A 26,969-nucleotide genomic window follows, 5' to 3' on the forward strand; every position below is an offset into this window, starting at 1 on the left:
TCCAGGACGGGCGGAAGTGTTGTCACTGGCGTCCAGGACGGGCGGAAGTGTTGTCACTGGCGTCCGGGACGGGCCGAAGTGTCGTCACTGGCGTCCAGGACGGGCCGAAGTGTGGTCACTGGCGTCCGGGACGGGCCGAAGTGTCGTCACTGGCGTCCAGGACGGGCGGAAGTGTTGTCACTGGCGTCCAGGACGGGCCGAAGTGTTGTCACTGGCGTCCAGGACGGGCCGAAGTGTTGTCACTGGCGTCCAGGACGGGCCGAAGTGTTGTCACTGGCGTCCAGGACGGGCCGAAGTGCGGTCACTGGCGTCCAGGACGGGCGGAAGTGTTGTCACTGGCGTCCAGGACGGGCGGAAGTGTTGTCACTGGCGTCCGGGACGGGCCGAAGTGTCGTCACTGGCGTCCGGGACGGGCCGAAGTGTCGTCACTGGCGTCCGGGACGGGCCGAAGTGTCGTCACTGGCGTCCGGGACGGGCCGAAGTGTGGTCACTGGCGTCCGGGACGGGCCGAAGTGTGGTCACTGGCGTCCAGGACGGGCCGAAGTGTCGTCACTGGCGTCATTTCTCATATGTGGGTTAGATGTGTCATTGTCAGCCACGTGTTATTGTGACATAGCAGCGTGGTTTACGTGTACAGTATATCAGTCTCCTGTGTCAGTGTAGCGTGCCAATAGCGGTGCTGTAATGAAAGTATGTCGGTCAGGTAACATGATAGGAAGCCTCGAACACTAGCCGCACAGAACGGCAAACTGTGTGGCCGATTTAAACAACTAAATTAAAAAATACTGAAAATCCTGATATGTGAAGTACGAGAGATAAAAGGCAGGATCAACAGGATATTTCGTACAATACATTACAGTTTGGTACAAACCTTAATCAGCCAATTACGTGTTATATCTTCACTTAAAGTTCATGAAAGTTCATAAAATCTTCATTAACAAGAACGCCCTGAAAATCTGCCTCGTTATTGCTGTCCTAATTGAAACATCTGTCTGAGTGGATTCCTTACGTTTATAAAGACGGGGTTTGGGGCGCTTGTTGGGTCGCCCTTCAAGCAGCAGTTCCTTCTAATTCCTTTCATGTAAGCTTGACAGGTGAATGTATGTCTTCTCGCATTAACAAAGGGTACCTGGGCAGCACAAGGAAATGCGGGTTCCCGCCTTCTACAATCTGCGGTTTATCAGTGATTACAGGACTTGAAGTGCATTAATATTCAGGCGCGCACACACACACACACACACACACACACACACACACACACACACACACACACACACACACACACACACACACACACACACACACACACACATTGAGAGAGAGATATAGATAGAGAGAGAGAGAGATATATAGATAGATATAGATATATAGATAGATATAGAGAGAGAGATATAGATAGAGATAGAGATATAGAGAGAGAGATATATAGAGAGATATATATATATAGAGAGAGAGATATAGATATATATAAATATATATATATATATATATATTATATATCTATGATATATATATATATATATATATATATATATATATATATATATATATATATATATGTCGTACCTAGTAGCCAGAACGCACTTCTCAGCCTACTATGCAAGGCCCGATTTGCCTAATAAGCCAAGTTTTCCTGAATTAATATATTTTCTCTAATTTTTTTCTTATGAAATGATAAAGCTACCCATTTCATTATGTAGGAGGTCAATTTTTTTTTATTGGAGTTAAAATTAACGTAGATATATGACCGAACCTAACCAACCCTACCTAACCTAACCTAACCTAACCTATCTTTATAGGTTAGGTTAGGTAGCCGAAAAAGTTAGGTTAGGTTAGGTAGTCGAAAAACAATTAATTCATGAAAACTTGGCTTATTAGGCAAATCGGGCCTTGCATAGTAGGCTGAGAAGTGCGTTCTGGCTACTAGGTACGACATATATATATATATATATATATATATATATATATATATATATATATATATATATATATATATATATATATGAGAGAGAGATGTAGATAGATATAGAGAGATATAGATGGAGAGAGAGATATAGAAAGAGAGAGAGAGAGGGGGGGGGGGGGAGGGATAAAAATTGACTTGATCTGATGTAGGGCATACGGTCTTCGAGCCTCCTGATGGTTATTAAGGTCAATACTAAAAACTTTCTGATCAATCAGCAAGTATTCTTTAGTCTTAAAATAGTCCAGGGCTATTGTAAGTGGGTGCACCGAGTGCACATACACACAGTGCTCGTACATGGATAAATGGTCTCTATAAATACACCTCTCGGTATAAACTTTCCTGAGAAAGATTACGGCGCCATAAAAATTCTTTACTGCTATTGCGGATGATTCCAGTGGCTTCAGAGTGTTGAATACACTGTGAGAAGGGATCGACAAGGCTCCGGCTGCTTCCAGCAGCTCCAGCTGCCTTACATCAGCTTCCAGCTGCCTTACATCAGCTTCCAGCTGCCTTACATCAGCTTCCAGCTGCCTTACATCAGCTTCCAGCTGCCTTACATCAGCTTCCAGCCGCCTTACATCAGCTTCCAGCCGCCTTACATCAGCTTCCAGCCGCCTTACATCAGCTTCCAGCCGCCTTACATCAGCTTCCAGCCGCCTTACATCAGCTTCCAGCCGCCTTACATCAGCTTCCAGCCGCCTTACATCAGCTTCCAGCCGCCTTACATCAGCTTCCAGCCGCTTTCCAGCAGAAATAAATAACCGACTCCACCTTCCGCAGTGTCCTTAGCTCTACAAGAAGAGCTCGAAAGGTTTTTTTATACTCTTTGTTTAAATTTTTTTATTTATTTTTAAATTTGGCCCCGAGGGGCGAGATGAGTTGGGCAGCGCCACTCATCTTGTGAGTGGTGCTATATACTGCCATAGCAGCATATACAACACTCCCCAATAGGAAGAAAACCCGCTGGGTTGTTCATCCTGTCACTAGTACCCAGACACAGCTGGGACTTGCTTAACTGTCTCAAGTGAACAGCTCCTCAAACAAGAAGATTAAGATCTATGAACCCTTAAAAGCTAACGTTATCTTGCGGGTGCAAAATGGGGAAATCTTTTAAGAACAGTATCAATATTTGACGAATAGTGCTTTCCTAACTCAAACAATGTGGGGTTTATTATTCTACACATCTAATATCTCTCAGGTGTTCATATTCACGTAGATAGTGGTCAAGGCGGTGTCCATCACTCTCACTGCAGATTCTGCAACTTCGCTGATCAACTGTTGTTTCCATTCCATATATCCATGGATATTTGTATCCAAGACGGATTCTCGCTATTACTGATTCTCTCCCTCGTCGTCCTCCTCTTCGGTCATAATGATTGGGATTGCCAGCTGCAACCATGTTGTACCATCGTACAGATTCACTGGTTTGTGCTTCTATCCTCCTTTCCTCAGTTACCTTGTCACGGTGATGTTGCCTGACAATACCTCTAATTTGTAGTAGAGTCTTGGGTATGAAGTATTCAATATGGTCTCCTTCAGCACCTTCAGCAGTCAGCACATCTGCTCGTTCATTCCCACATATTCCAACATGGGAGGGGGATCCACAGAAACTTGATGACTCTTCCCTGATTGGTAAGTGCTCTCACAGCTCTCCTAATTTCAGCGACTATTGCAAGATTTTCTGCCTGATTTTGACTTAGGCTTTGCAGTGCTGCTTTTGAATCGGTGCAAATCAATGCACCATTAGTGTTCCGTTCAAGAAGCCTTAGCGCCATATCAATGGCAGTTAGCTCTGCTTGCGTTGAAGAGGCATAGTTCTCAATACGCGCTTTTTCTGCATTGCTACGTTGGAAAGTATTATCCTTGATTACCGTGTATGTTGCACCAGCCCTTCCATTGACAGGATTAGATGACCCGTCAGTGTAGATTTGATCTAGTTCATATTCGGCTTCTTTATAAATTTCCTCGAGATACTTGTGCCTCATTTCTTGTGGTAACATGTTGGATTTTTTCATTGCCATTTCATTGATGATAATCTTGCATGAGTCATCCTCCCAGGGAGGTAACCTCTCTACAAGGCAGGAGCTCACGGGCTTGCTCAAGCAGGTGAAGCTCTTCGAGGTAGCAGACTGCTCTGTGATGCCATTTTTTGCTTCTCCTGTTTCCCCCTGAAAGTAGCACAGAGCTCAGTTTTTTCTTAGCAATAACATTGTAATGGGGATCTCTGGCTATCCTAATTGCAAGTTTAGCATTCAGCTCCTTAATTCTGCTTTTAACACTGGGGAGGAACAACTCCTCTCGTAGATTAGACGTTTTGGCAGTTCTTGGATCTCCAAGAGTGATTGTCATGGTTTCATTTTGAATGCTTTCAAGCCTTTTCATATCGCTTTGGGAGTAGGTGCACAGAAGTGGTGCGGCATAGTCTATGACGGAGCGCACATAGGCTGTGTACATCCTTTTAAGCACAGCAATAGAGGCTCCATGTCCATTCCAGGTCATAGCTTTCAGTGCCCTGAGTCGAATTTTGCATGTTCCTATGAGTTGATTGAGGTTCCCTTTCTTCCCCTTGTTAGAGCCGACAGTGACGCCAAGGTACCGATAGTGGTCAACCCATTCAAGTGTTACACTATTAATTTGCAGTTCATTTGCTTTCCGCTTGTGATGGGAGTATGCCTTCGTCTTGTTCGTGGAGAGAGTGAAACCGAGCTCAATACATTTCCTTCCAAGGAGTTCAATAGACTGTTCAATTTTTCCCAAGGTGGGAGCTTGTATTAGGACATCATCTGCATATCCCACTTGTTGTGTTCCTTCCGGAAAATTAATATTTGCAATGGCGTTCATAAGTACATTGAATAGTGTAGGGCTTAAGACTCCGCCTTGGGGGGTCCCGAGTTCCATATTCATTGTTCTGGAGACTGCTCCATTGAACCAAACCTTGGCTTTCCTTCCTGTGAGGTAGTCTTCAACCCATTTCATGAGTCTCCCCTTGACACCCATGCATGCAAGCTCGTCCAGGATCGCAATCCCCTGTGCTTTGTCGAAGGCTCCTTTAATGTCAACAAATACAGAGTACCTAGCCGTGTCATTAGCCAGGTAATTAACTATACAATTTGCTTTGCTCCGTTTTTTAACAAATCCATTGATCCCCTCCCCTAACCTGCCTATTTTGTGCAACAGTCGGTTTAGGATGATCCTTTCAAGCATCTTGCAAGTGCATGACACGAGACTGATAGGTCTGTAATTGCCAGGGTCATTGGGCTTCGGTATTGTGAACAATTATTGCGTGTTTCCATTGTGTGGGCAACACTCCACTTAGGAATGATTTATTAAACAGGTGGAGTAGTGGATTCCCAGACACTTCACACAGTGCATTGAGTATGTCGTAGGTGACGCCATCTTCACCAGGTGCAGTACTTTTACCCTTTTTCAGAGCGCCCCTTACTTCTTTGTGAGCCACAGGCCGGGTTCTGCCTCCCTTAGCTATCTGATTTTTTGCCCACTCTTGTCTTGCAGATGTTTCCCTTCCAATAGAGCTACTGAATTCAGTCCATTGTCTTTCCCGCTCTTTAATCTTCTCTTCCCTGGCTACTTGACACACAGTTTTAAACAACTCTTGGCTACTTTCAGTGGGATGTCTCCGGTACTCTCTACTCATGTCTCTTACATTTGCGTTAAGCATCTTTATGTAATCGTTCTCATACCATTTTATTTTCTTGCTGAGGGTTACTTCGCCCAGGCGTACGGCGCGGAACTCTTAGACAGCTCTCAATTAGGTGATTAAGGTCGTCAACAAATGTATCAATGTCTTCTGGGATTTGGTATTCCGTGAACCAGTCACTCATCCTGTTTATGAAGTGCGGCCTCATGTCTGGTCCGAGTGATAACCTTTTTCTTTTATTTGTCTCTTTCCTTCTCTTGCTCTTAGTTTTGTACCTAGAAAGTCAGACTAGTCTTCTTATCTTTAGGTTATCTTGAGATGATTTCGGGGCTTAGCGTCCCCGCGGCCCGGTCCTCGACCAGGCCTCCTTTTTGTTACACATCCCCAGGAAGCAGCCCGTAGCAGCTGTCTAACTCCCAGGTACCTATTTATTGCTAGGTAACAGGGCATCAGGGTGCAAGAAACCTTTTGCCTTTTTGTCTCCGCCTTCACCGGGTACCGAACCCGGAACCTCAGGACTAGGAATCTGAAGCGCTGTTCACTCAGCTGTCAGTCAGTGGAGAACGTCCTCGCATCTCGCAGCAGCAAGAGGTTGGGCTCCGTTCCTGGGGCCAGATTCACAAAGCAGTTATGCAAGTACTTAGTAAAGTTTTTGTTCTTACCATCGTCGTGGCGGCTACGTCGAGATTCAGGAAGGCATTTAAGATCACCGATCTTCCTAAGAAGACCGCCTCAAGCTACGACATCTGTAGACCAGTCGTAGCTTTACATAAACTGTATATAACTAGTTGGTCTCTACTACACAAACCCGAGGATCAAAATTTAGTAATAAACACAACATTTCTGCGGGTGAATCCCATCAAGAATAAGTCCTTTATGTTAGCTACATGAAGTCGATCCATTAAGGAATTCTCGTATTATGTGAATTCATCAATTAATTTTACGGTTATCTTGAGAGGTTATTTTGGAATGATTTCGGGGCTTTAGTGTCCACGCGGCCCGGTCCGCGACCAGGCCTCCACCCCCAGGAAGCAGCCCGTGACCGCTGACTAACACCCAGGTACCTATTTTACTGCTAGGTAACATGGGCATAGGGTGAAAAAAACTCTGCCCATTGTTTCTCGCCGGCGCCCGGGATCAAACCCGGGACCACAGGATCACAAGCAAAGCGTGCTGTCTGCTCGGCCGACCGGCTCCCTCAGTCATGGGGAGCCGGTGGTTCAGTCATGGTAAGTCATCGGTGGTTCAGTCATGGTAAGTCATCGGTGGTTCAGTCATGGTAAGTCATCGGTGGTTCAGTCATAGTAAGTCATCGGTGGTTCAGTCATGGTAAGTCATCGGTGGTTTAGTCATGGTAAGTCATCGGTGGTTCAGTCATGGTAAGTCATCGGTGGTTCAGTCATGGTAAGTCATCGGTGGTTCAGTCATGGTAAGTCATCGGTGGTTCAGTCATGGTAAGTCATCGGTGGTTCAGTCATGGTAAGTCATCGGTGGTTCAGTCATGGTAAGTCATCGGTGGTTCAGTCATGGTAAGTCATCGGTGGTTCAGTCATGGTAAGTCATCGGTGGTTCAGTCATGGTAAGTCATCGGTGGTTCAGTCATGGTAAGAGCGCCCCACAGTCACACCCGGGAGTGTCACCTCATATGGCGAAGAGGATTCGCCATATAAGTGGGACTGAAAATAGATTTTTTTTTTCCACCCACAGGGTTATAAACCCGTGGAGCCGCCTACCCGCTGACGCCGTAAAGGCCAAAACCGTTAAACTTTAAAATCCAGCTAGAAAATATAATTAGGACAATTGGCGGTATCTTTAACAAGTCGCCGGTTTTCTGTCCTCGTCGAGGCCACCAGAGAGTAGTGGTCCTTGGGGTAAATTTAAGTAAATATATACAATAATTGTCAGCGCATCGCGTCTCAATCCTCCGAGGGACAACAAATGCCATGCAATATCTCTTAGAATTAAATCGGCAAAGAAAAATGTAACATATTTGTCAGCTACAATGTCAATGCTGACTGTAGACGTTGAGAAAACATAGTTTAACTTCGAAATAAACTAATTTCATAAGAAAATACGACGAAAATTGGTGACAGGTGACGGCCAATGAGCCCCAATAAGCCAGCATCGTGATTGGCTAAACCTGTAAGATGAGCCATGTTACCTTCTTTGATCGGCCAAACGTAAACCCCAGTGACATCTATCAAGACTTAAGTGAACTACGTCAAAATTCCTAATAACTGCGTGCGAACACCTTCCTGAATCGTACGTAGAGTTCTTCTTACCCAGCACATAAGGACCTTCGTAGCACAGATACTTAAGAAGAACTACATGGCGCTTCGTGCGTCTAGGTCCCGGACTCTTGACTCCTTAGCTCTATTGTCGTGCTGCCCGAGCTCTCACTGTGGTTCCTTCCTTACAGTTGTTTTATATTATAAATGACTTCCTAGGCTACCTTCAGTAGTCCATCTTCAGTAGACAACTTTCGGTAGTCTAGAGTCAGTAACTTTGCTTCGGAAGTCTTGCTACAGTAGTCTAGCTTCAGCAGTCTATCTTCAGTAGTTTACCTTCAGTAGTCTAGATTCAATATTTTACCTTCGGTGAAAATTACCGAAGGTAATTTTCATTTATCACTTATTTATTTAGGTTTCATTTATCACATTCAGTAGTCTAGGTCCAATAGTCAAAATTCAGTGATCCAACATCAGTAGTCTAGCTTCAGTAAACGAGCTTCAGTAGTTCACTATCACTTATTTTCTCATCTAGTCTCCCATTTGCCTCCTCTTGACTCTTGATGTTCATCAGTACATTTTAGGTCTCGAAATTGTGTCCCCTAGTTGTCCACAGTCACACCCAGTGTCAAGAGTGTCACCTTGCCCCACAGTCACACCAGAGTGTCAAAAGTGTCACCTTGCTCCACAGTCACACCAGAGTGTCAAGAGTGTCAACTTGCCCCACAGTCACCCCCAGTGTCAAGAGTGTCACCTTGCCCCACAGTCACCCCCAGTGTCAAGAGTGTCACCTTGCCCCACAGTCACACCAGAGTGTCAAGAGTGTCAACTTGCCCCCCACAGACACACCCAGTGTGGCAAGAGTGCCACCGGGTGCCAGCCGGACACACCCGCCTGCTTCCTGGTTCTGTATGCCCTGGTGATGAACGCGGATGTGTGCGTCAGTCATTACTGAAAGGTCAACAAACAGCTTGTGCTATTATGGCGGGTCGTGCCAGATAGCGGTTTTAACGAGGCTCTATAGTTGGCCGGGTGGTGCAGCCCAACACCCTCCAAGCTCTACTTCACTGCTGTTCCGTATTTTGTGTTCGCTGGTTGTTGTGACTGTGTTCTCAACATGACAGCTCTCTACTCTGATGGCTCTCTAGTGTTCACGTATTTCAGCTGAAATGTAATGGATATAAAATATAATTTCGAACTATAACAAAGTTGGAAATAAGAGGATAATCTTGTATGTTCCTTTGATGCGAGACATCTATATCCCTGTGTTGTCAGACCTATACTCGTAGGGCACGAAAGATATATCACTGTGACGCGAGGCATATATCCCTGTGACGCGAGGCATGTATCCCTGTGACGCGAGGCATGTATCCCTGTGACGCGAGGCATATATCCCTGCGACGCGAGGCATGTATCCCTGTGACGCGAGGCATATATCCCTGCGACGCGAGGCATGTATCCCTGTGACGCGAGGCATATATCCCTGCGACGCGAGGCATGTATCCCTGCGACGCGAGGCATGTATCCCTGTGACGCGAGGCATATATCCCTGCGACGCGAGGCATATATCCCTGTGATGCGAGGCATATATCCCTGTGACGCGAGGCATATATCCCTGCGACGCGAGGCATGTATCCCTGTGACGCGAGGCATATATCCCTGCGACGCGAGGCATATATTTCTATGACGCGAGGTGTGACGGACCTCGGCGCCATCTACGATCCAGGTGCCGAACTATAGCAGTTGACCCTCCCATTAATCGTAGTTTTTCATCCGGAAGAAGTCGGCTGGGCTGGAAGTTGATCACCAACCAGGGACAGGCAATGGAAGTCAGTGAAGCCAGGAGAGTGGAAGAGTACTTGGGTCGACCTGATGGTGCTAGCCAGTGGGGCTAGGTGAGCGCTGTGGACTTTGCTAGTTGAGTGCTGGCTTTGCTAGCGAGTGCGCTAAGCAGGGGGGAGCGTTTGAAGACGTCTCTATAATTGCAGCTAGCGTAAGGACTAGTGGCGCGTTCCAAACCTCGTCAGAGGGATATAGTGTCCGTCATCTGTGAAGCAGGCTGGCGTGAGGGGTAGTGATGCCGCTCTAGATGACCTCACATACACTTGCAAATATCATTGGTGAAGGGTAATAATAACAAGTAATTTTGAGTGTTATTATTTTTATTTACCTTAAACATTATTTACCTTAATTTTTATTTACCTTAAACATTACACCATATTTCCACCAAGGTTAGGGTCGTCTGAAATTGAGTAGGATTATAGAGTTTAAAAAGGATTCGGCTACGAAGGGTTCGTATCACGAGGCATATATCCCTATGACGCGAGGGATATATCCCTATGATGCGACACATCTACATCTTTGCGACGCGAGAGGTATATTCCGATAACATGATACATCTTTATCTGTTCTTTCAACAGCTTCTTCTCTATCGTTGTGATGCGAGATACATTTTCCTATAACGCGAGGAGTTTATATTTTCGAGACGTGAAACATGTGCGCAGTTTTGACGCAAAAGAATCACGTCCTTCAAACGCAGGACAGGTGCAGACGGTGCGGATGCAGTCTTGGAGTAACTGAAAGATATAATCTTATAAGAGACAGGTGCAACTCTTACAAAAAGAAACAGGTATAAATTTTGACATGGGACAGATACATAATATTAGCTTTCCCCCTATCCCTTCCCCCCTATTTCCCCCCTTTCCCTTCCTATTGTACCCCATTTTAGAAACCAGTTTAGTGTGTTCCCTAAAGTGGGGCTGCCTTCTTTTTTCATCCCTAAAATCGGACTGCCTTCTGCTCTCGTCCCTCAAGCTGGACTGGTCCGTAGAGTTACTTAAAGCTACCCAAAGCCACTACATGCTACTCAAAGCTTCATGGCATTACGTGGGTAAGGAAGGAATTTAGTATATATACTCACTATAATGTTTATGATGAATGCAGAATATGATCAAACCTATTTTTACTCTGAAATAATCTAAATTCATAGTGAAATATGCAGTAAATATGTAGCAGGTGACGCCATAGGAAGTCGACGGTCCAAGCGACAATGTTGTGGAGCGACTTATCTAAGATATATGGTCGCCTGGAGTGTGTGTGTGTACATGTCAGCCTCCTGTACACAGTGATCCATTCGTCGCACTTCTCTGCTCAAATTGTCGCAAATTTAATTGGTGATATTAACAAGTTGGATGCGTATTTATAATAATATCTAGCATAAATAGCCACAAAACATTTAAGATTTATTTAAAAATACGTGTTGCAAGTTAAATCAACTCCTTAGGACCGTAGTTTTGTTATATAGATACTAATCGTTATTCGTTGGTATGCGTTCGGTACGTTACTACTCTGCACTTATATAAACTCTAAAATGTCTCTTGGGATGGACGGTAGAGCGACGGTCTCGCTTCATGCAGATCGATGTTCAATCCCCGACCATCCAAGTGGTTGGGCACCATTCCTTCTCCCCGTTCCATCCAAAGTCCTTACCCAGACCCCTTCCAGTATAGTCGTAATGGTTTGGAGCTTTTCCCTAATAATTCCCTCCCTTTGCCATGTCTTTCGCTCATGTAACACCGAACACTACACGCTCTCTGATACTATGTTTAATTAATAGAAATTCACAAATAAATCTTATATTTGCAAATGTCTTCAGAACGGCCGAGATTAAATCGTTTTGGCGAATCCATCACACAGATTAGACCTTATTAGAGAAGAAATATATTCATATTTTAAAGAAGGTTTCCTTGCCCGACCCTCTCCCAATCGATGAGAACTACGACCTTTCGAATATCAATGTTAATTTTATCTAGATACTGTAATAAACAGAAGTTGTGTTGTCATCAGAAAGGCAGAAATATCAGCTACATTTTAAATCCTTTGTCGTATTATAACTGACGTGAAAGCGAATATATATATATGCATTTTTATTCTTACTTGATGGCTAGCTCAGGGAGTGTGAAGTCCTGCACACCAGCCAATCAATTGTGTGATTAATACGCATATATGTTAATTAACTTTAAAAGTCTATATGTCAAAAGAAAGACAGATATAGATGTTAATGTGATTGCATTTCATGGAATAAATATTTTAAGTGAAAGTCAAGATATGGGTTAAATAAATAATACCACACAAACGCCGGTGTCCGGACACACGAGAACTACCCTGGCATCAGTGTCCAGCCAGGCGGGGAACACAGGCTGCACAATACTGGTAAATTACGTCACTCACAAAGATGCGCTGATAAACAATAATGTTTTATATTTTATTAACAATACAGATATAAATTTTTGTCTCCAAACGTTTCATGTAACAATATTTCAAGTATAATAACCAAGATATGTTTAGGATTTAAAGATTTCCTATAAAGTTGCAATGATACCTTAATTGCACTTTATCTTCATCATACACTTAAATAACATAAAATTGGTGTCACTTTAATACACAAAACAAAAGTAAAATATACGTATGTAATTATGACGCAGGGTCGATGTGTATGTGAATTATGGCTGAAACAAATTATATATGTTAGTTACATGTAGAACAGCTAAGAACTTATTAAGAACAATATGTTCTATATCATAAATTCTTAAGCATACAATATTTTTTCAAATATTTTTTTATTAAAGTATTTATTTTGGAAACAGAGTTGTATTTTAGGTACCCTAATATAGAGCACGAATATCATAGACTCATCCTGTGAGTGGTAGTTCATTGTGCACCCAATACTCATCCTGTGAGTGGTAGTTCATTGTTTACCCCATACTCATCCTGTGAGTGGTAGTTCATTGTGCACCCAATACTCATCCTGTGAGTGGTAGTTCATTGTTTACCCCATACTCATCCTGTGAGTGGTAGTTCATTGTGCACCCAATACTCATCCTGTGAGTGGTAGTTCATTGTGCACCCAATACTCATCCTGTGAGTGGTAGTTCATTGTTTACCCCATACTCATCCTGTGAGTGGTAGTTCATTGTGCACCCAATACTCATCCTGTGAGTGGTAGTTCATTGTTTACCCCATACTCATCCTGTGAGTGGTAGTTCATTGTGCACCCAATACTCATCCTGTGAGTGGTAGTTCATTGTTTACCCCATACTCATCCTGTGAGTGGTAGTTCATTGTGCACCCAATACTCATCCTGTGAGTGGTAGTTCATTGTTTACCCCATACTCATCCTGTGAGTGGTAGTTCATTGTGCACCGAATACTCATCCTGTGAGTGGTAGTTCATTGTTTACCCCATACTCATCCTGTGAGTGGTAGTTCATTGTGCACCCAATACTCATCCTGTGAGTGGTAGTTCATTGTGCACCCAATACTCATCCTGTGAGTGGTAGTTCATTGTTTACCCCATACTCATCCTGTGAGTGGTAGTTCATTGTGCACCCAATACTCATCCTGTGAGTGGTAGTTCATTGTACACCCCCATATTCATCCTCGAGAAGTGTACTTTACCCGCATGTTAATATAAAAAAGAATAAAGGCTCAACTGGATTACGGAGCCCTAATCAAAATAAGAGCCATCACTAATTATCATGACAAGTAGCCTAAGCTCCAGTTCCGCCTGTAACAAGCTCTGGTTTCATTGTTTGCGCCGGTGGTGGGTATAGTGTATTGTGCTTCCCCGTCTTTAAAATATGAATATCTTTCTTCTTCAATAAGATCTAATCGCTGTGATGGTTTCGCCAAAACGATTTAATCTCGGCCGTTCTGAAGACATTTACAAATATAAGATTTACTTGTGAATTTCTATTAATTAAACATAGTATCAGAGAGCGTGTAGTGTTCGGTGTTACATGAGCAAAGAGACATGGCAGAGGGAGGGAATTATTAGGGAAATGCCCAAGCCATTATTTTAGATGGAACGGGGAGAAGGAATGGTGTCCAACCACTTGGACGGTTGGGGATTGAACGTCGATCTGCATGAAGCGAGACCGTCGCTCTACCGTCCATCCCAAGAGACATTGGAGAGTTTATATAAGTACAGAATAGTTACGTAACGAACGCATACTAACGAATAACGATTAGTATCTATATATCAAAAACTACTGTCCTAAGGAGTTGATTTAACTTGCAACACGAATTTTTAAATAAATCTTGAATGTCTTGTGGCTATTTATGCTAGATATTATTATAAATACGCATCCAACTTGTTAATACCACCGAATAAATATGCGACAATTTGAGCAGAGAAGTGCGACGATTGGATCACTGTGTACAGGAGGCTGACATGTACACACACACACCCCAGGCGACCATATATCTTGGATAAGTCGCTCCACAACATTGTCGCTTGGACCGTCGACTTCCTATGGCGTCACCTGCTACATATTTACTACTTATTTCACTATGAATTGAGATTATTTCAGAGTAAAAATAGGTTTGATCATATTCTGCATTCATCAACAACATTATAGTGAATAAATGTACCGTATTTCTTCATTACCTGCGCAATGCCAGGAGGCTTTGGGAAGCATGTAGTGGCTTTGGGTAGCTTTGAATAACTCTATGGACCCAGCTGGACAGCCTTCTAACTTTTTTCCACAAGCTGGTCTTTACCCTGGTCACTCAAATGGGGCTGCCTCTATCCTCGTCACTGAAGTGGGGCTGCCTCTATCCTCGTCACTCAAGTGGGGCTGCCTCTATCCTCGCCACTGAAGTGGGGCTGCCTCTATCCTCGTCACTGAAGTGGGGCTGCCTCTATCCTCGTCACTCAAGTGGGGCTGCCTCTATCCTCGTCACTCAAGTGGGTCTGCCTCTATCCTCGTCACTCAAGTGGGGCTGCCTCTATCCTCGTCTCTGAAGTGGGGCTGCCTCTATCCTCGTCACTGAAGTGGGGCTGCCTCTATCCTCGTCACTCAAGTGGAGCTGCCTCTACCCTGATCACTCAAGTGGGACTGCCTCTACCCTCGGCCCACCATTGGGGCTGGCCACATTAAATCTGAAATGATGGATAAGTATCACCCCTCATAGGCCTCCATCCATCTATCCCTCCATCTCCATCCCACACGATTATTACCCCTCCTTCATCAGCTAAACGAGTGCATGAATCCCAACTACCATCCACAGCACTTAACTTTAGGAGTTGCGTTAAGTAGCACCCTGCCCATTCGACTTTGGGTAGTCGTTAACTTTCCCCTTTTTCAGTTCTAAATGTCGTGTTTGATGAGGGGGGCGGTGAGGGAGGGGAAGGTCCGTCGTGTTTTCGATGGCTTGGCAGAGTGTGTGAGTGAGGCGGGCGAGTATATGATCTTGTTGACTCACTAACTCGTGAGTAACCCACACAGTTACAGCCAGGTAGTCCACTACAGGCTCACCATAGCCCGTGCTATTTGGAACTTCTGTTCCGAGTGGCTGAAGCTTCAACAACACGTAGTTCCCGTGGCGCAGTGGTAAGATACTCGCCAGACCCTTCGCGAGCGCTTTGGCCTTGGTTTGTGTTCTGGCTGGGGAGGATTGACTAGGCGCCAATCCTTAACCTGGGCGCCTCTGTTCACCCAACAGTGAATGGGTACCTTGTTAAAAGATTTGGCGGATCATATTCCTGGGAAAATTAGGATTAAGGACCTACCCGAAACACTAAATAAATATATATATATATATATATATATATATATATATATATATATATATATATATATATATATATAATATATATATATATAATATATTATTATTAAATATGACCGAAAAAGTAAGATTAATAATTCTAACACGAATTTTCTCAATCTTTCGTACATTTCGTTTCACTGTTGGAGGTAAATCAAAAATCAATTCTCCAAAATTCATTTTTATTTCTAGTCTGACGCGACACGAGCGCGTTTCGTAAAACTTATTACATTTTCAAAGACTTTAGTTCACAAATACACAACTGAATAGAACTTACGCATCTCCGATTTTATATCTACATTTGAGTGAGGTGGAAGGGGTGATGTGGCATTAACACAAGACAGAACAAGATGTGGTATTAATAGGGTATTAATTTCATCAACACAAGACAGAACAAGAGTATTAATAGGGTATTAATTTCATCAACACAAGACAGAACACGAAACAATGGATATTGAATAGAAGTGTTTGTAGAAAGCCTATTGGTCCATATTTCTTGATGCTTCTATATTGGAGCGGAGTCTTGAGGTGGGTAGAATATAGTTGTGCAATAATTGGCTGTTGATTGCTGGTGTTGACTTCTTGATGTGTAGTGCCTCGCAAACGTCAAGCCGCCTGCTATCGCTGTATCTATCGATGATTTCTGTGTTGTTTACTAGGATTTCTCTGGCGATGGTTTGGTTGTGGGAAGAGATTATATGTTCCTTAATGGAGCCCTGTTGCTTATGCATCGTTAAACGCCTAGAAAGAGATGTTGTTGTCTTGCCTATATACTGGGTTTTTTGGAGCTTACAGTCCCCAAGAGGGCATTTGAAGGCATAGACGACGTTAGTCTCTTTTAAAGCGTTCTGTTTTGTGTCTGGAGAGTTTCTCATGAGTAGGCTGGCCGTTTTTCTGGTTTTATAGTAAATCGTCAGTTGTATCCTCTGATTTTTGTCTGTAGGGATAACGTTTCTATTAACAATATCTTTCAGGACCCTTTCCTCCGTTTTATGAGCTGTGGAAAAGAAGTTCCTGTAAAATAGTCTAATAGGGGGTATAGGTGTTGTGTTAGTTGTCTCTTCAGAGGTTGCATGGCTTTTCACTTTCCTTCTTATGATGTCTTCGACGAAACCATTGGAGAAATGGAAATGTCAAGACGCACAAGCCCGGAAACCCACTTCGGCCAATCATTAGCCAGATACCCACACCCACGTACAGACTGGCGAAGCGACTCAACGGCCTGCTGACTCCTTATGTTCCTTGCGCCTTCAGCCTGAAGTCTCCAAAGGAATTTGTTGACTTACTGCGGGGCACACGGGCCACAGGGATAAGAGCCTCGTTGGACGTAGAATCGCTGTTTACCAACGTACCTGTGGACGAGACAATCGGAATGATAGCCGACAGAGTGTATCGTGATCCAGCCTGTACTCCTCTTGACATACCAGAAAATATTCTGAGGAAACTACTCCAAGCTTGTACTAAAGAGGCACCCTTCTTGAGCCCGGATGGGCACATGTATAAGCAAGTAGATGGGGTCGCCATGGGTTCTCCCCTAGGTGTCCTGTTTGCAAACTTCTACATGGGTACCATCGAGCAAAAAGTCTTAGTCGACATGAACTTGAAACCGGGCATATACTGCAGGTATGTTGACGACATTTTTACACAGGTACCTGATGTCAGACATCTGCAGGAGCTGAAGGAGGCATTTGAACAGAGTTCCGTGCTGCGTTTCACTTACGAGATGGAAAAGGATGGGACGCTGCCCTTTCTAGATGTAACAGTCATGGAAAAGGGCGGAGGTTTCCACACTGCAGTCTACACTAAGGAAACAAACATAGGAATGTGCCTAAATGCCAACAGCGACTGCCCAGACAGGTACAAGAGGAGTGTTGTTAACGCATATTTCGACCGTGCTCTCAGCCCAACCCGTTCTCGCAAATTCGTAAAGTCAATATTGACTTATTAACTACGTGCATAGGTGATATACTAAACATAATAGATACCCCTAAAAATATTCATAGAAAACACCGACCTTACCTAACCTTGTTAGTATCTTAAGGTAAGCATCTTATTGCTTCGTAATTACAATTATTACTTAACCTATACCTATTATAGGTTAGGTAATAATTGTAATTACGAAGCAATAAGATGCTTATCTTAAGATACTAACAAGGTTAGGTAAGGTCGGTGTTTTCTATGAATCTTTTTAAGGGTATCTATTATGTTAAGTATGTCACCTATGCACATATTTAATAAGTCAATATTGACTTATTAAATTTGCGAGAACGGGTTGCTCAGCCACAGCTCAGAATGGAAGCAAGTCGACGAAGAACTCTGTAGGGTAAGGCAGGTCCTAGTCCAATGGTTTCGTCGAAGACATCATAAGAAGGAAAGTGAAAAGCCATGCAACCTCTGAAGAGACAACTAACACAACACCTATACCCCCTATTAGACTATTTTACAGGAACTTCTTTTCCACAGCTCATAAAACGGAGGAAAGGGTCCTGAAAGATATTAATAGAAACGTTATCCCTACAGACAAAAATCAGAGGATACAACTGACGATTTACTATAAAACCAGAAAAACGGCCAGCCTACTCATGAGAAACTCTCCAGACACAAAACAGAACGCTTTAAAAGAGACTAACGTCGTCTATGCCTTCAAATGCCCTCTTGGGGACTGTAAGCTCCAAAAAACCCAGTATATAGGCAAGACAACAACATCTCTTTCTAGGCGTTTAACGATGCATAAGCAACAGGGCTCCATTAAGGAACATATAATCTCTTCCCACAACCAAACCATCGCCAGAGAAATCCTAGTAAACAACACAGAAATCATCGATAGATACAGCGATAGCAGGCGGCTTGACGTTTGCGAGGCACTACACATCAAGAAGTCAACACCAGCAATCAACAGCCAATTATTGCACAACTATATTCTACCCACCTCAAGACTCCGCTCCAATATAGAAGCATCAAGAAATATGGACCAATAGGCTTTCTACAAACACTTCTATTCAATATCCATTGTTTCGTGTTCTGTCTTGTGTTGATGAAATTAATACCCTATTAATACTCTTGTTCTGTCTTGTGTTGATGAAATTAATACCCTATTAATACCACACTTTGTTCTGTCTTGTGTTAATGCCACATCACCCCTTCCACCTCACTCAAATGTAGATATAAAATCGGAGATGCGTAAGTTCTATTCAGTTGTGTATTTGTGAACTAAAGTCTTTGAAAATGTAATAAGTTTTACGAAACGCGCTCGTGTCGCGTCAGACTAGAAATAAAAATGAATTTTGGAGAATTGATTTTTGATTTACCTCCAACAGTGAAACGAAATGTACGAAAGATTGAGAAAATTCGTGTTAGAATTATTAATCTTACTTTTTCGGTCATATTTAATAATATATGTCTACAGGAAAGACTGCTACCAAAATATACTAATATATATATATATATATATATATATATATATATATATATATATATATATATATATATATATATATATATATATATATATATATATAATAATTAGTATATTTTGCTAGCAGCCTTTCTTGTAAACATATGTTGTTCAATGTGATCGAAAGGGTAAGATTAATGATTCTAAAGCGAATTTTCTCAATATTTCTTATGTTTCTCTTCACTGTCGAGGGTAGTTGAAAAATTAATTCTCCAAAGTTCCTTTTCACACTTTATTTATGGTCTGATTCCTAGAAGCGATTCTGAAGACACTTCTTACATTTTCAAAGACAGTTTTACATACTCTGTTAATGCTTACATTCGTTTTTGGGGTGAGGTGATAGGAGATGAATCAATGGGTGCATTGCGTGTTTTATCTTCTTGCTTTTATGTTGGTTCGGGGTCTTGAAGTGGGTAGAATGTAATTCTGTATTAATGGCTGTTCATTGCTGGTTTTGACTTTATGATGTGTTGGGCCTCGCTGATGTCGAGTCTCCTGTTGTCGTTATATTTTTCGATAATATCCGTGTTATTTGTTAAGATGTCTCTGGTGATGGTCTGGTTGTGTGAGGAGATTATATGCTCCTTGATGAAGCCCTGTTGCTTCTGTATTGCTAATCACCTACAAAGAGACGTTGTTGTCTTGCCTGTTGACGTTATTGTTGATTTTAACTTAGGCTGTGTAGCGGAGCTTTTGAATCAGTGCAGATCGCTGCACCATTAGTGTTTCGTTCAATGAATCTTAACGTGATAACAATGGTAGATAACGTGGTTTCATTTCTGTTTTTTCTTCATTTCTGCGTGGAAAGGCATTATTCCTAATTATCTTCAGGTTATCTTCAGATGATTTCGGGGCTTTAGTGTCCCCGCGGCCCGGTCCTCGACCAGGCCTCCACCCCCAGGAAGCAGCCCGTGACAGCTGACTAACACCCAGGTACCTATTTTACTGCTAGGTAACAGGGGCATAGGGTGAAAGAAACTCTGCCCATTGTTTCTCGCAGGCGCCCGGGATCGAACCCGGGACCACAGGATCAAAAGTCCAGCGTGCTGTCCGCTCGGCCGACCGGCTCCCCTTCCTGACCCTCCCCGTCAGTGTAGATTTGATTTGGTTCATCTCCTGCTTCTTTTTAAATTTCCTCGAGATACTTGTGCCTCATTTCATGTGGTAAGAATGATTCAACGTACAACAAAAGACTACTAACATCTCGCAATTTGAAACTGAAGTTTAAATAGAAACACGTTTGATAATTAAGATAAAAATACCCTCAGAGATGAGGTACCTCAAGCAGCTCTGATATGTTAACATACAAGCTCATATATTTTTTACCCCAAAAATCTTATATTTAAAAAAAAAAGTTCACAAAATTATATATATTTTCATAAAATCTATATTTTCATAACAAAATTTCGTATATAAACAAATTTTTTTTTAACAAAATAATAATAATAAAGAGTGCCTTGGGATTTCTCAAGGAATTGGGCTCCAAGCTCATTGACGTCAACAGAGACCCAAGAGCGGCCAGTTTTTTGTTTCAGCGCCTTAGTGTGGCGATCCAGAGGGGAAACGCCTGCTGCATCCTCGGTTCCTGTCCAGAAGTGGAGGAGCTTAAAGAGATCCATACCTTAAAACACTTTTTGTATCAACCAATGTATCTTGTAACCATTAAATACATAATAAAGCACAAAAAAAAGGAAATGGTAGGAGAAGAGCACACAGAAACTGTATTGGAAGGGACCTAAACATAACCTCTAATGCGTTATGTGGGGTTTCCTCCGAGGCTAAGGGTTCCCCTTCTCCCAGCTAACGTATTAGAGGGAAGGTTTAGGTCCCCTTCTTATGGCAGATAAGGTCCCCTTATCCAGTTTAGGTTCCCTTAGGTCGCCTTAGAGGGAATATATATTATATATCACAAAAATATTAAATTTAAAAGAAAAAATACATACATATATCTTCACATTATGTATGACAATTATTTACTTGCCCCAATAAACATATAATGAACCAAATTAATAAATAAATACATACAGAGAGAGAGAGAGAGAGAACTTGCTAAATAAAATCTTCCTCAAATAACCTGCAATTTCGAGGTCCTCACACCCGTCATTAGCTCACCCGTCATTAGCTCACCCGTCTTTAGTTCACCCGTCATTAGCTGAACCGCCACACAACACAAAATAATTTCAACTTCAATAAAAGAGTGGATGATATATGAGCCGAGGTCCACCACATTGCCAATCAAATTTAAATTGGAATATTTCATCTGTGAATGATTTGATAATTGAACCAATATTACAGTTGAAATTGCACTAAATAGGCTGGCATGAAGATTAGTGGTAAAATTGGATTTAGAGAGAAAACAAGGGCGTAGACAGCCTCAACAATTACACGGATGAACACTGTTACAACCAACATGTAATATTTCATACATAACCCATCTGGTAATATTTCGTACATAAAACAAAGTATATATTCTATACATACCTTATTATGTATTATTCATTCATAACCCAATATGTAATGTTACTAATTGACAGTAAGGGCCAAGTGGGGGAAGCACACTGGACCTTAGGGGCAGTAAGGGCCAAGTGGGGGAAGCACACTGGACCTTATGGGGCAGTAAGGGCCAAGTGGGGGAAGCACACTGGACCTTATGGGGCAGTAAGGGCCGGGTGGGGGAAGGCCGGATAGAGGGAGGGATGTGCGCGCCGTTTGTCATGTCAACAAACAACTTTACTGCTCCCTCGCTAGCAGTAAAATACTCACTTATATGTCATGTGACGTGGCGGTCACTTCCCTCCACACCCACGCTCCCGCCCTCCACGCCCACGCTCCCGGCCTCCACACCCACGCTCCTGCACTCCGCACCCACACTCCCGGCCCTCCCCGCCCACGCTCCCGGCCCTCCCCGCCCACGCTCCCGGCCCTCCCCGCCCACGCTCCCGGCCCTCCCCGCCCACGCTCCCGGCCCTCCCCGCCCACGCTCCCGGCCCTCCCCGCCCACGCTCCCGGCCCTCCCCGCCCACGCTCCCGGCCCTCCCCGCCCACGCTCCCGGCCCTACACGCCCACGCTCCCGGCCCTCCACGCCCACGCTCCCGGCCCTCCCCGCCCACGCTCCCGGCCCTCCCCGCCCACGCTCCCGGCCCTCCCCGCCCACGCTCCCGGCCCTACACGCCCACGCTCCCGGCCCTACACGCCCACGCTCCCGGCCCTACACGCCCACGCTCCCGGCCCTCCCCGCCCACGCTCCCGGCCCTACACGCCCACGCTCCCGGCCCTACACGCCCACGCTCCCGGCCCTACACGCCCACGCTCCCGGCCCTACACGCCAATGCTCCAGCCCTCCACACCCACATACCGCAATATATGTGGGTGCTCACTAGTTAATGGATAGACAACTTAGCGAGGAATTATGGTTTGTGAAAAAATTCCACGCTCCAGTCTTTAGGAATTTTTATTGAGAATAAGTTTAAGCTGCGGTGTCAAGGAATTCTCACGGAGAAAATATACTCGCTGTGGTGTTAAGGAATTCTTATGGAGAAAAACTCCTCGCTCCGGTCTTAAGGAAATTTTAAGGAGAAAATATCATGTCTCCACCACCCGTTCTTGGTTAAAATTACAGTCAGAGGTTGTCCATTTTCAGAGGTTATGTTAATTAGAAGTTTGTGAAGTAATTAATTGTCAGATATTAGTTATTGGGCCCGTCTTTAGATATTTATAAATGTAGTTTCATTATTATCAACGTTATTTTCATAAGATTTTTATTTTAGTCATATCAGTCACATTAATTTCAAATGAAATAGTTACCGAGTTTCAGCTCCTGTCTTCCACCTTAATTCACTCGTGATATTTCGTTACTATTAACAGTTCAATTCCTGTGAAATTTAAAATATACTTACTTCATACATGGTAAACGAGGTTAAGTTAATTAGAGAGTTTCAGCTCTTGTCCTCCGCCTTGTTCACTCCTATAATTTTCTTACTATCGACGTGTTTTCATGAGATTTAAAATATAGTTATTTTAGTCACATTAAGTACAAATGAAATAGTTACCGAGCTCTGGCTCCTGTCCTCTGCCTTACTTCTCTCTTGTAACTTCGTTATTATTAACCCTACTTTTCTGAAATTAAAAATCGCCACATTTCAGACTTAGTAAACGAGATAAAGTTAGTTACTGAGCTCCAGCTCATGTACCCGCCTTGGTTCACTCGCATAGCTTTGTTATTAACAGTTAAAATTTCCAGAGATTTAAAATAGACATATTTCAGACATAGTAAAACAAAATAAAGTGACAAGCTCTAGTTCCTGTTGTCCTCCTTACTTCTCTCTAGTAATTGTTAATATCAGTTAATTTTCCCGTGATTTAAAACCACTGTTTTTGAGACGCAGTAAAATGGATCACTGCAGTAATCGAGTTCAGCTCTTGTTCTCCGTCTTAGTTCAATGTTCACCAAAACATAGTTATTTCAGAAGAACAGGTCAGCTCTGGTCCATCGCGTGTATCAAAGTAAACATGTTGCCGATATACTTGTTGGTAAACAAGAGTCATGACCTCTCCTTCAATAGTCGTGTGTGTGAAGTGTGTATGAGAGTATATAAACACTCTCCAGGTAGGGTTAACCGCCTATAACAACCCTTATCTCCCTCATTTGCGATAATTTATAGCTCGCACCAAATTAAGTGATTATCTCTCCCTCCCCCCCTCCCCTCTCACTACCTCCCTCACCCCCTCAGCTCCCCCCACGCCCATATCTTCCCCCTCACACCCTACTCCTCTTCCATCTCAACCCCCCCCCCCCCTCACTTCCTCTCTCACTTAATTTTAGAGATATTTACCACACACAATAATAATAAATTATTCAATAAGCTCTTTTTACAGTTTTACTCAGAGGCCTGGGTAGGGGGGAGGGTAGAAATATTACGGGCATGTTCTTCGCATGTTGTGTGCATGTTCCTACATGTTCTCTGTACTTCTTTATACCAACTGTACAATTGTTTCTGTTACATCTTTTCTTACACTTGTCTTGTTGTCCAAATGTTCACAGCATGTTCTCGGCCATTTCAATTCACGTTCTCTGTGTTCTTCACGTGCTTTTTACATATTCTCTGTATATTTTAGAACAAGAATGTGCAAATGTTCATGTTACATCTTTATTCAGTAACTTGTTATGTATGAACAACCCGTATTTCTGTTTTCTGTTTCGTTAAATAAGATTAGGGACAACTTTCATAGTATAACATTAATTTACTTAAAATTTTATTTATATATTTACAAATTATTTACTCTAAAGTTATTTAGTTATTTATGAATTGGTTAGTCATTTTCCAAAATATTTTTATTTACATAAAGATTTTATTAATAAAAATGTTATTAATTTTATATACCAGTTTGTAAAACTATCAATGCATTTTTTTATCAACTTAATAATTCTTGCTGACACCGCTCTTAACTAAGTATATAGTAACATATTTTCTAAAACAATCTTTTCTTAATATTTCTCAACTTAATATCTCTTCATTCAAATGAAAATAGTCAAGAAAATCTTTCACAACGTTTTTTAACTAACATTGTCAAGGGTAACTTTCTTCCAAATATTTATAAACTAAAGTTACTATCTGAGACCTCTAGATACATCAAAGGATACACTCCGAGCCATCAATGATATTCTCCATGCCCTCTTTATGTAAGGAGGATACACTCTGAGACATCAACGATACACTCAAGTATATAAGGCATCAACCAAGCAATTTCTCAGAGATATCAATCATATTCTCTAAGACACCTTCATGCAACATAGAAAACTCTCCAAAACAATTATATATAACAAGGTTACTTTAAAGAATATCTTCACGCATTTAAGGATTCTTTTCAGAATGCTAAGACATTAATTCCAACATCTTAAGACAATCTTTTCATAACACATATTAATTAAGAATGTACTTTCTTCAAAAGTCAAGTGTAACTTTCAAGTCATATGTAACATTTACTATTTATGTACTAAATAAATTATTCTACGGTATCTTTAACATATTTAAACAACCATTTCTGGCTGTTTAAATATTGTCACATAACTTACTAAGACATGTATTTGTGTAGTCACAAATATCTTTCAAGTATTATATCAAACTGTACATGTTCAACTGTCTGTAATATTTCGTGACTTTATTTACTAATAAACTTATGCTTCATGTAAAATTAATCAATTAACTAACTTTTATATATTATCAGTTTTACTAAGACATTAATATTCAAAACTTGTTAATAACATTTAATGTCACACATCTCTATTATGTCACTCACAAAAATATCTCATCTCTCTGTAACATATCTATCATCTCTTATTCCTGTAACTTGCATTAAGGGGCCACGAGTTAGTTTTTTAAACTTTGTTCAATGTCAACAATTCTTTTTTTTTTTTTTACTAGTTGTATATGAAAAGGGCTGCAATTGTCCCAAGTTTCAATACTGCAGCCTAAATAGAAAGGGAGTTTTTTTTTTCAACGAATATTACACATTTTCAATAAGTTCCTACAACCACAAGTTCTAAATATAATCATTCTATGCCACTTTTCTGACACATTAGCATATAATAAAGGATCTGATGCCGCGGATTTTCCAAAATGTATTTAGTTTTACTAATACAAATTAGTAAAACATATTAGTAAAACTAAACGTATTAGATATGACTAGAATCAAAATCTTATGAAAATAACGTTGATAATAATGAAACTACATTTATAAATATCTAAAGACGGGCCCAATAACTAATATCTGACAATTAATTTCTTCACAAACTCCAAGTTAACATATCCTCTGAAAATGGACAACCTCTGACTGTAATTTTACCCTAAACAGGTGATGCATAAGACACGATATTTTCTCCTTAAGATTTCCTTAAGACCGGAGCGAGGAATTTTTCTCCATATGAATTCCTTAACACCACAGCGAGTATATTTTCTCCGTGAGAATTCCTTGACACCGCAGCTTAAACTTATTCTCCATAAAAATTCCTAAACACTGGAGCGAGGAATTTTTTCACAAACCATAATTCCTCGCTAAGTTGTCTATCCATTAACTAGTGGGAATGGTATGTGGGTGCGGTATGTGGGTGTGGTATGTGGGTGCGATATATGGGTGCGATACGTAGTGCAATATGTGGAAGTGGTATGTAGGTGCGGTATGTGGGGTGCGGCATGTGGGGTGCGGCATGTGGGGTGCGGCATGTGGGGTGCGGCATGTGGGGTGCAGCATGTGGGTGAGGTATGTGGGTGAGGTATGTGGGTGAGGTATGTGGGTGAGGTATGTGGGTGCGGCATGTGGGTGCGGCATGTGGGTGCGGCATGTGGGTGCGGCATGTGGGTGCGGCATGTGGGTGCGGCATGTGGGTGTGGTATATGGTTTTGGTATGTGGGTGTGGTATGTGGGTGCGGTATGTGGGTGTGGAGGGCAGGAGCGTGGGTGTGGAGGGCCGGGAGCGTGGGTGTGGAGGGCCGGGAGCGTGGGTGTGGAGGGCCGGGAGCGTGGGTGTGGAGGGCCGGGAGCGTGGGTGTGGAGGGCCGGGAGCGTGGGTGTGGAGGGCCGGGAGCGTGGGTGTGGAGGGCCGGGAGCGTGGGTGTGGAGGGCCGGGAGCGTGGGTGTGGAGGGCCGGGAGCGTGGGCGTGGAGGGCCGGGAGCGTGGGCGTGGAGGGCCGGGAGCGTGGGCGTGGAGGGCCGGGAGCGTGGGCGTGGAGGGCCGGGAGCGTGGGCGTGGAGGGCCGGGAGCGTGGGCGTGGAGGGCCGGGAGCGTGGGCGTGGAGGGCCGGGAGCGTGGGTGCGGAGGGCAGGTCCAATTCCATTTCCTCAGACTCGTATGATCGCTTCAACGTTTGTTCTATTTCTTCGGTCCCCCTGTTTAGGTTTATTTTCCTTTCTTGTGACAGTCGTGTCTGCTTAAGCATTTCCATTATTTTTTTTCCTTCTCCTGTACAGTCGTCTGCGTTCTCTTTCTAGAGTGGTCCTCTTTCTGATCCTCCTCTCTGGCACGTGCTTCAAGCAGACCTTGTATGCTTCAGCCGT

At 42.9% G+C, this 26,969-nt stretch overlaps 2 protein-coding genes across 2 annotated transcripts; one reads left to right on the forward strand and one right to left on the reverse strand.

Moving 5' to 3' along the window:
• The first annotated feature begins 21,630 nt into the window (after positions 1-21,630).
• On the forward strand, positions 21,631-22,308 carry LOC123759490 (uncharacterized). The gene has a single exon (XM_045744597.2). It carries the CDS (start codon positions 21,631-21,633, stop codon positions 22,306-22,308), a length of 678 nt encoding a protein of 225 aa, XP_045600553.2.
• Positions 22,309-25,978: 3,670 nt separating this feature from the next.
• On the reverse strand, positions 25,979-26,749 carry LOC138370559 (splicing factor 3A subunit 2-like). Its single transcript, XM_069334946.1, has one exon. The coding sequence runs from the start codon at positions 26,747-26,749 to the stop codon at positions 25,979-25,981; it is 771 nt and encodes a 256-aa protein (XP_069191047.1).
• Between the last annotated feature and the right edge of the window lie 220 nt (positions 26,750-26,969).

Source organism: Procambarus clarkii, chromosome 32, assembly GCF_040958095.1.
Source record: "Procambarus clarkii isolate CNS0578487 chromosome 32, FALCON_Pclarkii_2.0, whole genome shotgun sequence".
NCBI lineage: Eukaryota > Metazoa > Arthropoda > Malacostraca > Decapoda > Cambaridae > Procambarus > Procambarus clarkii.